The sequence below is a fragment of the Psammomys obesus genome, unplaced genomic scaffold (genome assembly GCF_907164565.1).
Source record: "Psammomys obesus unplaced genomic scaffold, mPsaObe1.curated_primary_1811, whole genome shotgun sequence".
Taxonomy (NCBI): domain Eukaryota; kingdom Metazoa; phylum Chordata; class Mammalia; order Rodentia; family Muridae; genus Psammomys; species Psammomys obesus.
Window position 1 is genome coordinate 2,786,214 of NW_026590699.1, and position 14,049 is coordinate 2,800,262.

At 41.2% G+C, this 14,049-nt stretch overlaps 1 protein-coding gene across 1 annotated transcript in view; it reads left to right on the top strand.

Annotated features, from left to right (window-relative positions):
* The window catches only part of Csmd1 (CUB and Sushi multiple domains 1), a 1,555,059-nt gene that overhangs the window by 1,313,833 nt on the left and 227,177 nt on the right, over positions 1 to 14,049 (top strand). Inside the window, exon 26 of the mRNA XM_055608400.1 lies at positions 7,474 to 7,676. Within this exon, the coding sequence (XP_055464375.1) occupies positions 7,474 to 7,676 (203 nt within the window). The remainder of the gene's footprint in view (positions 1 to 7,473; positions 7,677 to 14,049) is intronic.

Sequence of the window (14,049 nt, forward strand, 5' to 3'; positions counted from 1 at the left end):
GAGTAAGCTGGGTCTTGAGGTAGAGCTATTGCCAGTTCTCTGAGAAAGTACCAGACTAATTTCCAAAGTGGTTGTTCAAGTTTGCCCTCTCAACAGCAGTGGAGTAGTGTTCCCATTTCTCCATATCCTCACCAGAATGTGCTGTCATTTGAATTTTGGATCTTACCCATTCTGATGGGTAGAAGATGGAATCTCGAAGTTTTTTTAATTTACACTTTCCTGATGACTAAAGATGTCGAGCATTTCTTTAAGTGCTTCTTGACCATTAGAGATTCCTCTGGTGAGAATTCTCTGCTTAGCTCTGTACCCCATTTTTATCTGGGTAATTTGCCTTGTTGGTGTTGGGAATTTAAACATGGATTTGCTTAGTGAGTTTCCTCATTTTGAAAGTTATTCCTACTAAAACTCCTGCCATCTGACTTTAGGTGAGATTCTCTAAATGGGAACATGATTCAGAATGGTATTGCACAGTGGTTTGCTTGGTGTCTGGCTTAGTTTCCTCATCTTTTGTTCCTATTGCTGTGGATTTGATCCTGTTGTAAGACCCACTATAAATCTTGTTTAACCTCTGTTCTGTGTGTTGGTGGCTATAAAGATGGCCCAACCCAGTCTGGGTTATTACAAGATGTCCTGTGTTGAATATATGGTCATGAGTCAATTGGTAAGTGTAGATTCAGGATTTCAAAGAACTTCTGGGAAACAGTGAGTCCCACCCTCAGCCTTGAAAGACAACAGGTTAACATATTTAAAGTACATTGTATCATCTATTTTCTCCGTTGGTTTCTGTTCATATTGAGATGCCTTGACTCTCTAGTGTTGTCTTGGTTTTGCTTCTAACTTGTTTTAGCTTCCACATTCTTTTCCTTGTAAAAAAAAAAAAATTAATTGCTCCATGATGTACTAATTCCTTTCTTCACGTGAGATTTTGGTCATAATGTAGATGTTCGTATCTCAGTTGGTCTGCTTCTGGGTTTTATTTTCTTCCATTTATAACTGGCTTGGTATTTATATTTCTGATTTCGTAGCATGTAGACTATCTGTCTTCTAGTGCCAAGAATACTAGCCCATATGAGTAAAGTCTCTAGATAGGCACCAGCTCAACTTTTCAATGTTAATGAGTTATCTAGGTATTGTCTTTAGCAACAGGGCCTTGCTATCAGTTTACAGAGAGCAACCTATGGCCTTGGTAACAATGTGGTTCTTGAGGTTTCCCATGGGTCCCCCTTGGCCAACAACTCAATTAGATGTTACCCATTCTCAGTACTGGAAATTTTATTTGGTGACAAAAGACCCTCAGTTGGGGCTCTGTCTTCTCCATTATTTGGTGATTTTGTTTATTTTAAATGCCATTTAATTTTAGCTGTCTTTCCCACATGTTTCCTTCCTTCATTCCCTTGTTTCTCCCTCTCTGATCTTTCCATTCCAGTCCCTCTCCAACATCCATCCACAACTATCAATGATTCTATTTTCCTTTCCCAGGAAGGTCTGCCCCCAAAGTTCCTAACCCCTATAGTTCTATGGATTGTAGCTTCCTTATCCTTTTCTTAACTAATATCCACATAGAAGTGAATATATATAAGTGAATATTTGTCTTTCTGAGTCAGAGTTACTTCACTTAGGAAGAATTCTTTTCTAGTTCCATTCATTTGCCTGCAAATTTCATTTTAAATGGTTGATTAATAGTCTGTGAGGCTGGAGAGATGACTCAGAGGTAAAGAGCACAGGCTGCTTTTCCAAAGGTCCTGAGTTCAATTCCCAGCAACCACGTGGTGGCTCACAATCACCTATAATGAAATCTGGTGCCCTCTTCTGACCTGCAGGCACACATGTGGGCAGAATACTATATACATAATAAATAAATAAATCTGTCTAAAAATTGGTACCACATTTTCTTTATCCATTCATCTGTTGAGGGACATTTAAGTTGTTTCCAATTTCTAGTTAATTAGTAGAACAATAACAAACATGATTGAGAAGGTGTCTCTGTGTTAGGATAAAGCATACTTTGGGTATATGTCTAAGAGTGATGTAGCTGAATTTTGAAGTACGTCTACCTTGCTGAAGAACTGCCACACTGATTTCCAAAGTAGTTCTATAAGTTCGCATTCCCATCATCAGTGGATGAGGGTTCTCCGTACTTTACATCCTCACCAGCATGAGCTGTCATATTTGTTTTACTGATCTTAGCTAAACTAAGGAGGGTAAGATGAAATCACAAAATAGTTTTGATTCACATTTTCCTGATGACTAAGCATGTTGAATATTTCTATAAGTGTTTCTCAGAAATTTTAGTTTCCTACCTTGAGAATTCTGGTTAGCTCTGAATCCATTTTTTTAATTGTATTTTTGTTTTGTTTTGTTTTCTTGATATCTAGTTTCTTGAGTTCTTTATAAAGTTTGTTCATTAGCTCTCTATGGGATATGGAGTTAGTAAAAATATTTTCTCATCTTGTAGCTTTTTTCAAATAATCGTGTCCTTTGTCATGCAGAACATTCTCAGTTTCATGAAGTTCCATTTATTTATTTCTGATCTTAGTGTCTGTGTCAATGGTGTTTTGTACAGGGTTTTCCTATGCCAAAGAGTTCAAGGCTATTCCCTGCTTTGTCTTCTATCAAGTTCAGTGTGTCTGGTTTTTATGTTGAGGTCTTTGCTCCATTTGGAGTTCGTTTTTGTGCAGGGTGATGAGTATGGATCTATTTGGATTCCTCTACAAGCAGTTGTCCAGTTTGAACAGCACTATTTGTTCAAGATGCTGTCTTTTCCGTTGTTTATTTGTGGCTTCTTTATAAAAAAAAATCAGGTGTGTGGATTTATGTCTGGATCTTCAAATTGATTTCATTGATCACCATGTCTGTTGTGCATACTGTAGTAGGGTTGCTTTGCTCTAGCGGACACAGTGTTCTGGCTGTTATCGGCTGTGTTTTAACTCTGGTGTCGGGGCAGCTGTGTTCCAGATGATTGTAATTTTAGGTGCAAATATCTGGTCTCATCTTTGTTGGGTGAGTGATTCGTTCCTTAGTTTCTGCTGCCTTCTCTGCTTCTTAGGAAGGTGTGGTGGCTGTGTATTGCCTTATAGAGAATTCTTCTGAGATTCTGCCTGGTGGGGCCACTGAAGGTTACAGGTGTAAAGTGGGAGCTGACACTGAGAAGTGAGGATGGGCTAGAATGGGGGACTGGGAAGATCTGTAGGGCAAAAGAAAGCAGGATGTTCCTTCAGGGTCTGCTTGGCTCCCTGGGAATGGAGTCAGAGAACAAGAAAAGGCTATAAGTGGTAGTCTACCACAGAGCAGGGGATGAAACTGGGGATTGGATATGGAGGAGAGGAGGAAGGGTGAAGATGTGAAGCTCACCCACATGCTTCGCCACTGACAGGAGTGGCCAGTGGGTTCCCAGAGAAAGCCTGCTGGAGTCGGGGGCTGGAATAAAGATCTGAATTGCAGGTGCTTATCAACTCTTCACCCTATAGACATAAGACTGCAGGTGCAGAGTGTTAAATCTACTCCCTTTGGGAGGGTTGCCAGCAGAGCCGTGCTCCTTATGGAAGTTCCATGGTGGAGACCCTGAGGGTTTGGAAGATTCTAGATCCACTTTGTAAAGTAGCAAAACCAGATGGAGGGGCTGTGAGAAAGTGGATGCAAGGACTGCTGTGAGTTTCAGGCCAGCCTGGGCTACAGAGTGAGTTCTAGGCTAGCCCAGCACAGAGTGAAACCCTGTCTCAACAGATAAATCAAACAGAGACAATACAAATAATAAGTGCAAAACAATGTATTCTTTCTGGATATCATTGAATAAAAAATAGCTGACTTTTTTTTTGCAACAAGATTACTCTTTACATAATGACTATCTTATACTGATATATTGTAAAAAGCTCCAGACCAGAAAAATCAGTAAAGAAGGGGGTGATCTAATTTTAAAAGTAGTCTAAAGCAACCCATCCATCAAAGGATGAAGGAAGGAAAAAAATAAAAACAAAAACAAAAAACCTTAGCTGAACTCTGCAATCTATCTAATTTGTATGTCAGTTAAAAACATGCGTAGTTATCCAAATGAGGGGAGAGGGACAACTTTCTAAGATTTCAGTCTTTTCTTTTTTTTAAAAAAAATGAGGAACTAAATACCAGGAAATGCAGTAAACATGTTCATGGTTTAAGTGGCCCATTAAGGGTTGGGTGACTTTTCTTGTGGTAAAGAATTCAGTAAGATCACAGAAGATATCTGTTAGGTCTCAAGCCTTGGCTGAGGTGCCTACTTAGCCTATCAAAGCAGACCTGGCCACCGTGTCCTTCCTATATCCCTCAGTCCCAACTTGCCAGGAGTCCTCCTGGCTGACATACTCTGTCCCCTACCCTAACATTTTTTACCCAGGTATGAGGCTGGGTTGCCCTTCCCCCAGAGATTTTCCCTATATAATTTAGCCATTTTAGTTACCCATCCCTCTTTTACCTTTTGCCCTCTTGGCCTCTCTACCTGGTGCTCCTCCCCTTGTCCCTCCCCGCCTTTCTCACATGGCTCAGGTTTATGTCCACTCTGGATTTTCCCATATTTCTCTGGTTCTGGCTATGCTCTACCTTTTATCTACAGTTAACTTTCTTCTCTGCCATACCTAGGACCAGCCACTTCCTTTTCTTTTTTTTTCTTTCATTCGACATCAGCCCTAATTAGAAAGATAAATGACATTGACACATTATGCAAATGAGCAAATGCCTGTGATCAGGTAATGTGTTGGCTGTGATCCTAGTCTGTCTCCGCCCATAAACTTTGGTGGCATCATCCTGTCTTAAGGTTTAAAATCACGTATTAGTAGAAGACCTATGAATTTGATATCATCCAGAGTTCCTCTCAAGCCCCTCACCATGTTAGAGCTGCCTGTTTATTTCTGTTTGCATGAGTCTGAATCCAGTTGTCCAACCCAGAGATTCTGCTCTTTCAGGCCACACAGGTGCCCCCTGTCTCAACTGGGTTGATGGCCACCCCACCCTGTTGTTTTGAGGCTCAAACCTTTAAGTTCCTTGCATTCCCTTTCTCACAGCCCCTCCATCTGGTTTTGCTCCCCTACAAAGCAGATCTAGAATATTCTAGGCCTTCAGGGTCTCCACCGTAGAATGTACTTAGGAGCATGGGCCTGCTTCTGGCATCCCTCATGAAGGTCATAGATTTGACACTACCCACTTGCAATCTTTTGCCTATAGCATGAAAGTGAAATAAGCACATTTTCAAAGCAGATGGTGAGGTAATTGTTTCATAATCACCTGACTTGGTATTTAACCCAGCCAAAAAGACAAAATACTTAACATATCCCAAGAGGTCCTATTTCTTTTGTTTCCTCTTCCTCTCTACCACCTACCCCTCTTTTCTTCTCTGGTCTTATGGCTTACTTTTTTTTCTCTGTCTCTCCCTCTCCCTCTCTCTGTTACTCACTCTCTCTTGCACCTTGCTTCTTTATTCTCTCAAACTCTCACTCTCAGTTCTGGCTGCTTTAGATTCTAGAGTCTTCTTCAAGGCTGAAGTCCTCTATATTGGATTTTTGTTTGGTAGAATGATTTCTTGCTTGACTGTTACAGAGCTCTTGGTTTCTTCAAGCCTCTGTACATACCTTATCTTGCCATGTAGTTTATCCTTAACAGCCCTTGCCTTGTCTGTCTCCTCCCATAGCCCAGGCCTTAGAGTCTCATCCCCCCATTTCTGCTTTAGATTCAGTCATGCTCAACATATAGTGGAATGTAGTACTTTTTTGTTTAATCTTGTTGCTGTGCATTTCCATTGCAATGCAAACAGTGAAGGCTGCTTATGTAATTCAGTTGACGTTTTCTGTGATCTCAGAGGTGGTCTTTGTATACTGCTATAATTCTACAAATATTGAATGTCTCAGCTACTTTGAAGGAAAAATGACTTTTACACTTCTGTGTCCACATACATTACACACACACACACACACACACACACAGTCAATCTCATTAAACATAACAATTAAACTAGATAACCTGTGTCCATCATATTCTTTGTCTACATACATATTACCTGTAGTGTTGGGGATTGGCAAAGATTTTAAGGGCCTTGATTTATTATGAGACTAAAAGAAGAGTCATAGGAAGAGGAGGGTAGCTGGGCATTTGTTGATTTGTTTGTCATGCCAGTCTTACAAATCCTTTTCAATGGGCATTCCAGAATATCCACTGTAGTACTGTAAGGTACTACTAAAGATAGAGAGAAAGAGAGAGAGACAGACAGACAGATAGATGGACAGAGTCCCTGGGCTTTTGAAGTAATTAATAGGGTGATGGAGAGAAGTCTCAGTGGTTAAGAGTGCAAACTGTACTTATAGAGGACCTGAGTTCTGTTCCTAGCACCCATATCAGAACCCCCACGTCTGCCTATCATTCCAGTGCCAGGGGATCTGACATCCTTTTCTGGCTTTTGCAAGCACCTTAAATCCACGTGCATTCACAGGAATACACACATATTTACATAAATAAAAAAAATAGCAGGTAGTAGAATGTGGGGGATATATAAGTGTACCCACAAAATTTTATTTTAAAAAAAGGTAAAAACAAGCAGGATAAATTATTGAGAAAATAAATGCTGAGGGAGAAATTCTACCACATTTCCTACTTTATATATAATTTCCTGTACTGAATATTTTATGCTTTACCCAGGCAAGAAGTGTCAGTCTTGTCAATCCTTTGTATGTGTAATATGTGGGGCAAGGTGAAGTTGAGATTCACATAGAGTTCTGTGTATGTCAGCTACAGTAGTTGTGTCAGTAGCACAACCCAGGAGCAATAAGCAGTAAATGAAAACCTATCAAGAGCTCGCTGGGGAAACAGCCTTTTGCTGGCATTTTAGCTAAATTCTTCTATTTGTTCATCATCATTGCGGGCTTCCTCGGGCATAAAGATGGTTCTGGGAAATACCTGGAAGTCTAATAGAAGCGTACTAAAATATTATAAAGAAGAGAGTTTATATTGGAGAGTTCTGCTTTTGTGTTGTTTTCTCAAATAGTGTACTAAATCTGAAGATAAAATTTGCAGAACAGTATCGGAGCTGATCTACGGAGCAGCCTGTTCTGAGAGACACCTCTGCAAGTCTTTCTCCTGCTGCCTGTGCTGCCACCAGGTGGAATGTTAAGATCAACATGAATGAGAAGAAGCCAGTGTACCAAACCTGTTTGCTGTGTGTGCTCCGGCTAGAATTATAAAAGCCACCTAGTCTTGGGATGAAATGCTCTGTCTTTGGAGAGTGGCTTCGTCTATGCCTGACTCTCCACACCATGACACCATGTTTGTGCTGTCCTATGTTTTGAACTTCTCCAACCCTCATTCTTCTTTGTCAGGTGTCTGTAGCACACATTTGATGGGAGTGTGAAATGAGCTGGTGGTCAGTACCACCTTGCGGCTTTGCAGCTAGAATGATTCCCTCGGTGGAGGGGAAGTGTGATTCTCACTGAACACAGAAGGTCTGATCTCTCTTTGCAGCCTCCACTTCATCGTGTTTGATACCGAGACGGCTCATGACATCCTCAAGGTCTGGGATGGCCCCGTGGACAGCAACATTCTGTTGAAGGAGTGGAGTGGTTCAGCCCTGCCGGAGGACATCCACAGCACCTTCAACTCACTCACCCTGCAGTTTGACAGTGACTTCTTCATCAGCAAATCTGGCTTCTCCATCCAGTTCTCCAGTAGGTGCAGACATGGGTTTCCTTATTCAATACTAGGGCTTGCCAGGAGCACAGAACTCTGTGTTTGTTTGTGAGTGAGTCATGTTTGCTTAGCATAAATTGAGTCTTGGAAATGGCATAAAGGAGAGAAGATTTCTTTCTTTGCTTTTTCATTTAGGAGGAGGAAGACTTCTGTACCCATCTGTGATTGGGTTCATAACTGAGGTCCCTACCACAAAAGACAAACATGAGAAGAGCATTGCCAGCTTAGTGTTAGAGTTTTCTGTGAACTGGGAGCCTCTGTAAGTGAAGACCTAAACAAAAGAGAGAAAAGCTGGGGTGGAAGCCTGCACGAGAGCAAAGGGTATGGCTTGATGATAGTGGTGAGCCCTGTGAGCCTTGCTGGGTTAGAGTCTTCCCTGTACCACTGTGTGCCTTCCCCTGCATGGAGGGAAGACTGCTATGGCAGGTCATACAGAAGGATTCTTAAGTGCCTGCTTTAAGAGATGAGGCTGGAGGTCACAGGGGTGCTTTTCTCAAATGCCAGAGGCTGTATTTTGTGGTGGTGTGTCCTCAATCCATCATTGCCAAGAGAACAGTTGGCTTGGGGAACTGTATATATTACCAGGGAAGGATACTGGAATGAAGAGAATGACTTCAAAGCTTTCACCTGGAGAGTGACTATCTAGGCAGCAGTAGGAGGCAGATATTGTCAGTGTTGGACAGAGGGGTTTGTGTCTGGGCCTCTCCCAAACCTGGTGTTGACTTTGGCTTCTCTGACATCTCCTTGAGTCTGCATGGGGCTTCAGGCACTTGCTGACAAGGGTTAGTTATACTTTCAGTTTGCACCTTGCACTTTATAAATGTCCATATCGCATCCTTCCTCAGGTTAAGGTTTGGCATCACTAATAGAACAGCCTGTGGTGAATTATTACTGAGAGGAACATCCCCACACTTGAAACTTGAACTCTTAGGTACTTAAAATAGTGTCATCCATACTGTCTAGCCAATTGGATGAACTGCTGCCTCAGAAGGATGGAGTTGATACATTCTGTGGGAGTTCAACATTCTAGTATTTTCCAAAGAGCACCAGAGATGCCATACAATACACAAGGTCAGCCAAAGGGATTCTGCTAATACACAAATGCCCACAAAATTTGTCTTTTGGCAGGTTGGTGGAGAGCTGTGTCTAGGACTTACATAAGAAAATCAAGTTAATGCTTTAAGTGACCATTGATAAAATCAAGGTTATAGGCACCACAATTCCTTACTTTGGTGACACTGTGATTTGAGGTGATGATTCATAAACATATCTCCATTTTATTTTGATGATTATTTTTTTTCTCTCTCTCTCTTTCTCGGGACAAGATCTCAAACATGACCTTGAACTTCTGATCTTCCTTCCTATACGTCCCAAGTATTAACATTACAAAACTATGAGTTTATGTGGCACTGGGCATTGAAGGGAGGGCTTCTTCTATGCTAGGCATGTACTCTACAGACAGAGGCACATCAATGGCCTCTGGAGGCACACCTTTGTATAGAAGATGGGTAGTGGAACCTGCCTGAAGAAGCTTCCTCCCAGTGGCCATCTTAGCTTGAAAACAAACAAACAAGCAAAACAAAGTCCTTTAGTTGAGGATTGTGCTACTTTGGCTTTCTGATAAATAAAATCATCCTTTTTCTTTAGAGTGTGCAGTAAGTGAGTTTATTTAAAAAACAGAAAGGTCCACAGCGTCACAAGTGATGAGCCCTGTCTTTTTCCCTTCTCTATTCACCAGGCTCTTACATTTTCAGCAGATTTTGTTTTATATAGTACCCTTAAGTTCACCAAAATTAAAGAGAAAGTGCTGAGGTATCGCAGATTTCTGGCTGCTCCATGGTGCCTGGTGGAGTGACTTCCCAACCATCCACCTGGAGAGTGGTACTTTGTCAGTCCGTAAGTCCAGCTGTCATGTCCTTTTCACCCTGTGGCCCAGTTCATGTCAGTACTTCCCTTTCTGTTGTCAGAGGTTTAGACCAGGAGGCAAATGCACATAGCTGCCTTCAAGGTGTCATTCCAAATGGTAATTACGTCACAGTTGATTGGAAAGGTATTCTCTATTCTACCCCTTCTGGTCCCACCCCAGTCCCTGGACTGCCTTGGTCACCTCCCCATCGTCAGTGTCCCTTCCCCAAGGGAAAAGGACAGCTACACTCACGCAGCATAAAGCCTTTTCCTGCGGGAAGTCTTCCTCTTTGCATCATAGAGTTAAGTTTCACCCCTGTCCTGTCAAGGCTGGGTATCACACTGTAAGAGGTGAAAACAATTCATTATGGGAAGAGCTTTGAGTTTACACATCCATCACGCACCAAGTGAAGGATGACTCAACGCTTTTTTTAGTTTGGGCAACTAGGAATAGAGCTGTGGGAGACTTCTATGTGCAGGTTTGAATGGACATAAATGTTCAGAGCAGTTTGATAAATATTACAATATTCAGTCACATGGTTTGGGGGTACTTAGATCTACATGAAGCCTCAATTTTTAAAACTGATTCCACTCAAAAATGTACAATTCCCAAGATCCCTAATTTGTCTATTTTCTTTCATGACTCTCTGTATCCAAAGAATATGTCCCTATGTTAGGGAACAAAAAAAACAAGCAAACAAACAAACAAAAGATGATTTTTGAACATCATAGATACTTTTCCTCCTCCTATGTGATAGTTTAATATATTGCTGGGAATATCATGGTAAAATATGCCTGCAGACATTTATGTAAGAAAGAAACGTTATAATTTCATTTCACAGTGTTCTCATGAATAATACTTTGCAACATGTGGAATTATAGAGAATGACCTGAGTGTTATCAATTCCATGTGGTTTAGCATAGTCCTTACGTATGCTCCTACTGTCTTATTCTGGTTAATAAATCTCCTGGAGTTTTATGTATGTGGAGAAATGTGGTGTTCACTCTTCTCCCCCTCTCTCATTTGTTTTGTTTTATCTCACTGTGTAGTTTTAGATGGCCTGAAACAGGCCATCTTCCTGCTTTTGCCTCCTTGTGCTGGGATGTAGTACCTCCATCTAGCACCAAACTTTCTCTAGATATCATCTTCAAGTGTGTAGAAAAAAAAATTCAGATGAAAATATGGAATGGGCTGTGACTTGGAAGAATTGGGATCCGTACTGCAGTAAAAGGAGTATGCTTCTCTATCTCTATAATTGTAGGTTTGTTAGCTTACAATGACAAAGAAAGTTGCCATTTTCAAGGCTGGATTCCTGAAAGAGAACAGTGTAGTTTCCAGGAAGAGAGATAGTGCAGCAGAGTGGGTATAGTAAAGAAAGGCAGGGATAGCAAAGGGCACACAGAAGCAGTGTCCACACAGGAGAACATATATAACACAAAAGAACAGGGCATATTAAGGAAGTCGGTGACAACTGCACTAGAGCAAAAACAACCAACAGGGGGTGGAAGTGGCATGGAAAATACAAGAGATATATATAAGGCCTATAACTCCTTGGCGAACAGCAACATGGAATGAGGTGGGTGCTTTTGCTACAGGCTTAGAAAGTAATGTTGAGCATGAGGGAAAGAGACAACCTAGAAGCTGCCTCATTGTGGGCCTGCAAATGAAAATGAAAACAATCACAAAAAGACAAAAATCAAGAAAGAAAACCTCAATTCCAAAGAGAGACACAGAGAGAGAGAGAGATGACTTCAGAAATCCACACGTGAAACCTCCAATGCATAGTAAGAGGTAGGACACAGATACAGATGCAGCCACGTTCATGGCAGGGGAGGGGAAGCACAACCCATTTCCAAACTCAGTTGGATTCTCCTTGTTCAATGTTCTGGATTGCAGAAAAGATATTTAAATAAAACAGAAGAGCTATTCAGGTCAACAAGCATACAAGTCACAGCAGAGTCACACAACATGAGAAGACCAAGTTTCATGACAAAAATGATTCTTCTAAAAGAGCCAAACTCCTTAACTATCATAGGCAAGGATCCCAACATAAGGCAAGTACCAGGTGCAAGTCTCAAAAAGCCTCCTGGAGACAAGATGTATCCAACCTAGAGCCTGGAAAGGGAGGTCAATAACAAAGGGGAAAAGTCAGCAAAATATACAGGAAAATCAGAAGATGGATGGAGAAATCAGAAACCTGAAGGAAATTCAATAACAGAAACAGCAACAACTTGTTAATTAAAAAAAATCAAATAGAATGTTCGAAGCAAAAAAAAATTAATACAAGTAATAAACACTATGAAAAAGCATCAAGAAGAAAGAATAGCAAGGTTGGACTATACGCAACACTGATAAGAATCAAATAAGTCAGTATACGCCCAGTGTCTAAGAACTCTGAGTTATGGTCAAGACACCAAAATTGATAGTCCATGGCCCAGAGTGAGCTGAGACATACACTAAAAAATGCAAAGAATCTACTCAATGAAACTTCCCAAGTCTGAAGAAAGAATTGTATATCCAAATACTTCAAGTAGGTATGAGGAGAGAAGAACTTCTCCTGCCAAATTATATTTAAGATGTAAGAAGTACAAAGCAAAAAACAAACAAACAAACAAAGCAACAGGAGGAAAAATCACCATGTCAGTCTGGAAACATTAGATTTAAAACATCAGCAACTCTCCAGACAAGGAAAGTTAGCAGCTGCCAGTTAAGATGTCTGTATTTATCAGAAACAGCTTTTAAAATTGATGGAGATTTTTTTTTCATTTTTTTATTATTTTTTACACTTTATTCATTTTGTATCCCCCATAAGTCCCTCCCGCCTCCCCTCCCAGTCCCACCCTCCCTCCCCCTTCTTCATGCATGCCCCTCCCCAAGTCCACTGATAAGGGGCGGTCCTCCTCTCCTTTCTTCTGATCTTAGTCTATCAGATCACATCCGGAGTGGCTACATTGTCATCTTCTGTGGCCTGGTAAGACTGCTCTCCCCTCAGGGGGAGGTGATCAAAGAGCAGGCCTATCCAATTGTGTCGGAGGCAGTCCCTCTTCCCATTACTATGTAACCCATTTAGACACTAAACTGCCATGGATTACATCTGCGCAGGGGTTCTAGGTTATCCCCATGCCTGGTACTTGGTTTGAGTATGGGTCTCTGGGAAGACCCCTGTGTTCAAATATTCTAGTTCTGTTGCTCTCCTTGTGGGGTTCCTGTCCTCTCCAGATCTTACTATTTCCTACTTCTTACATAAGATTCCATGCACTCTGCCCAACAGTTGGCCATAACGTCACAGAGTCTGCTTTGATAGTCTGCAGGGCACAGCCTATCAGAGGCCCTCTGTGGCAGGTTCCTAGGTTGTTTCCTGCTTTCTTCTTCTTCTGATGTCCATCCTCTTTGCCTTTCAGGATGGGGATTGAGTGTTTTAGTCAGGGTCCTCTCTCTTGATTAGTTTCTTTAGATGGACAGATTTTAGGTTTATCCTATAAGTCTATATGAGTGAGTATATACTATGTGTGTGTTTCTGCTTCTGGGACAGCTCACTCAGGATGATCCTTTCCAGGTCCCATCATTTACCTGCAAATTGCATGATTTCCTTATTTTTCATTGCAGAGTAATACTCCATTGTGTAGATGTACCACAATTTCTGCATCCACTCTTCAGTTGAGGGGCATCTGGGCTGTTTAAAAGCATTTAAAAACTACCATAAAGCCCATCAATTCATGACCATCATATCAGGATTACAGAAGATGCTTAAAGGAATATTATCCATAAAGGAAGGAGACAGTCTCAATCATTTGAACATAGGGAGGACCAAATGTTAGGAGTAGGATGTCTGAGCAAATGAGAGCCAGGACAGATTCTATTATGTCTAACACAGTAATCTAGCAGATCCAGGAGAAGCTAAAGAACATAAAATAGTCTGACTGTGCTAGTCAGGTCCTCTAAAGGAACACAACTGATAAAGAACTGTACATTTAAGAAGGGGATATCACAGACTGTCTTCTGTGATAAGGCCCCGATAGTCCATTAACGGACTGGAGAGGCCAGGAAGGTGATAGTTGCTCAGTACATGAGATAACAGTTTCATTTTGGTACAGACAGCCTGGGAGATGTGAGGGCATCTGATCTTTGGTCTACTTTGGAAGCCCAAAACACGGTTTCTAGTATCAGTGAAGGAATACAGCAGCAACAGGATAAGTGAAGCTGCCAGCAGGAGGGAAGGCAATCAGGCAAAAAAAAAAAAAAAAAAACAAAAACAAAAAACAAAAAACATAATCTTGTCCATTTTCCTTTATCTGGACTGATTCCAAAAGGTGCTGTCCATACTTATATTGGGTCTTCCCTCTTCAAATAATCTAATCAAGAAAAGCCCTGGTGATTTTACAATTGCTGTATCTCCTTGATATATTGTTTCTTTGTTCCTTCTGAGTAATTTTGATTTGAAATCA